The sequence below is a fragment of the Macrobrachium rosenbergii genome, chromosome 12 (assembly GCF_040412425.1).
Source record: "Macrobrachium rosenbergii isolate ZJJX-2024 chromosome 12, ASM4041242v1, whole genome shotgun sequence".
Taxonomy (NCBI): Eukaryota; Metazoa; Arthropoda; class Malacostraca; order Decapoda; family Palaemonidae; genus Macrobrachium; species Macrobrachium rosenbergii.
The window spans coordinates 28,821,384-28,823,883 of record NC_089752.1 but is presented as its reverse complement, the minus strand read 5'-3'; the positions used below and the strand labels follow the sequence as shown (position 1 = coordinate 28,823,883).

General features: G+C 39.6%; 1 protein-coding gene across 3 annotated transcripts in view; it reads right to left on the bottom strand.

The window, feature by feature from the left end:
- LOC136844471 (immunoglobulin superfamily member 10-like) overlaps window positions 1-2,500 on the bottom strand; it is an 809,371-nt gene that overhangs the window by 137,717 nt on the left and 669,154 nt on the right. For all 3 annotated transcript variants that reach the window (XM_067113741.1, XM_067113742.1, XM_067113743.1), the window contains one exon: window positions 1-41. This exon is cut by the window's left edge and continues 474 nt beyond it. In XM_067113741.1, the coding sequence (XP_066969842.1) occupies window positions 1-41 (41 nt within the window). The remainder of the gene's footprint in view (window positions 42-2,500) is intronic.

The window sequence follows — 2,500 nt, the reverse complement described above, 5'->3', positions numbered from 1 at the left end:
CTGCGGTGGAGCTGTTGTCGTTAGGACGGCTCCGCCACCAGCTGAAAGGATGGAGAAGACGGTTATTTTAGTACAGGAGTTACTAACTTTCCTGTTTTTTACCGTTTAATATTTGGCGCTAAGAGTTCTATTCTTTTGTAGCGCAGTTTTCATTAGCTAAAGGAAAATAAAGAAAAGACATTGGACTATGCTTAATAAATTCGTTGCAACTCGTACACATTCACATAAATATAAAAAATAACATCCTTATACATTATATATATATGTGTGTGTGTATATGTGTCAATAAAGAAAAAATCTTCCTCAAAAACCAAAAACGGGACATAAAATTGGGATCTAAAGGCGTGTCCCACAGGCACGTTGTCCGGCGTCTTTCAGTATCTTGCCTTCAAGTTTTTTTTTACCAAATTGTAAATATAATTTTTCACATTTATGTACAATGGGAGCTGCGTATGCTCGTTTCAGTGATGACGCGCAGACGAAAAACAGGACAAATTAATTTCTCTCACCAGCTTCGGCTGATTTGTAACGATATTTCATTCGAATACATTAGTTAATCATTGCCTGCTTGGTCCTGGAATCTCTCCTATGTCATGGGCAGTAATATTCATACACTTCTACGCTCCTGAAATAAAACAAGACAACATATCCTGTGAACTATTCCTTCACATTTCTATTTCTTCTTCTTCTTCAGTTCTGAGAGAGAGAGAGAGAGAGAGAGAGAGAGAGAGAGAGAGAGAGAGAGAGAGAGAGAGAGAGAGAGAGAGAGAGAGAGAGACTCATCTAAGCAAGATTTTATTCCTAAAACCCCTGAAATATCAGAGCTGGTTGTCCACGCCTATTAGCACAAGCGATTATTCGCTAGGCGTGATCTGATGAGCCAACAGCTTTCCGATTCATGCATACATGAAATTCGCACTCCGAAAAAATTGTTGCATAGTTATGCAAATCAACGCAATTTTGCTTTATGAGAGCTGACTCCGGGTCAAAAGAGAGTTTAATTGCAAGGAAACAAACGGGGAAAAGAGGAAATAAATGATGATTCTCGAAGCCAGCGACAGACAGAGAGAGAGAGAGAGAGAGAGAGAGAGAGAGAGAGAGAGAAGCATGATTCCCAAAGTCAAGGCATATCATGATGGATAAGATACAACTCTGAGTGTTCACTAACTTTTCATTACTTGATAAAATTTAAGAAAAAATTAGAAATCTAAAGCAAAAATATACTTTTCTAATCCGTTACCCTCATTAATATAAATCGATCGTAAGGTAAAACACTCATGTACTACGCACAGTAGCTGGTATGGCAAAACTCATATAGCCTACTGTGCATAGCAACTGGTATGGCAAAACGCTCACAACTTTGCACAGCAAATGGCATGGTAAAACTTATCGGACGATTCCAATCTGAAATATGAGTGGCTTGTATAAAGTTTGAACATTAAAAACTTACAGATGTACAAAGTAAATAGAAAGCCAGCATCGAGCAAGTGAGTTCCATTAATCTATAAACAATCCTGTGGATGTCGCCTTAATGGACATATATACACACACACCCTAACTTATTCAAACACATGCTAGAAGCAGAAATTCTGAAAGATATCTACACAGGGATTTCATCCTTGATTCAGCAGTTATAGGATGACAAAGCAGAAACAGTTGTCATCTTTCTCTTTGGACCTACTGCTTTTGAGAGAGAGAGAGAGAGAGAGAGAGAGAGAGAGAGAGAGAGAGAGAGAGAGAGAGAGGATTAATACATTCTAATTGATAATACATAACAAATGCTGTTTTATTTTTTTTTTTTTCATAATACCCACGGTGCAAGGTCCGAGAAAAGCTGTTCTGGCAAACTTCAAGCGAAAAAACGAAACGACTTTTCTCAATGTGAAAGAAAAAGCGGCTGTAATTCAGTTTTGCCACCTATTTCTCTTATTAGAAGTTTCACAACGACTTTTCAAGTTCACATAATTCTTTACATTGCCGGAGTCTTCCTCTCGCTCGCTCCCTCTCTTTAACACACACCACACGCTTACGCCATCACTCTCTTTTTCTCTGTTCCTAAAACACCACTCTCTCTCTCTCTCTCTCTCTCTCTCTCTCTCTCTCTCTCTCTCTCTCTCTTGCTGACCCGACACATGCTTTTACATTCTTTTCTCGTGCCCTAGGTCATCTCTCTCCTTTTCTTTCTCTTTGTTCTCTCTTTACAAGCTACAGTATTGTCTTCGATCTCTCTCTCTCTCTCTCTCTCTCTCTCTCTCTCTCTCTCTCTCTCTCTCTCTCTCTCTCTCTCCACAGATGTTGCTTTTTTCTTTCTCTAAAACGCACATTTTTTTTCCATGCACGAGGTCATCTCTCTCTCTCTTTTTCTCTCTTTACAAACTACAATGCTCTCTCTCTCTCTCTCTCTCTCTCTCTCTCTCTCTCTCTCTCTCTCTCTCTCTCTCTCCCCGGCCTTCCGCCTCCTCCGTAAAAGGTGCAGATACGTTTAATTATAAGAACGGGC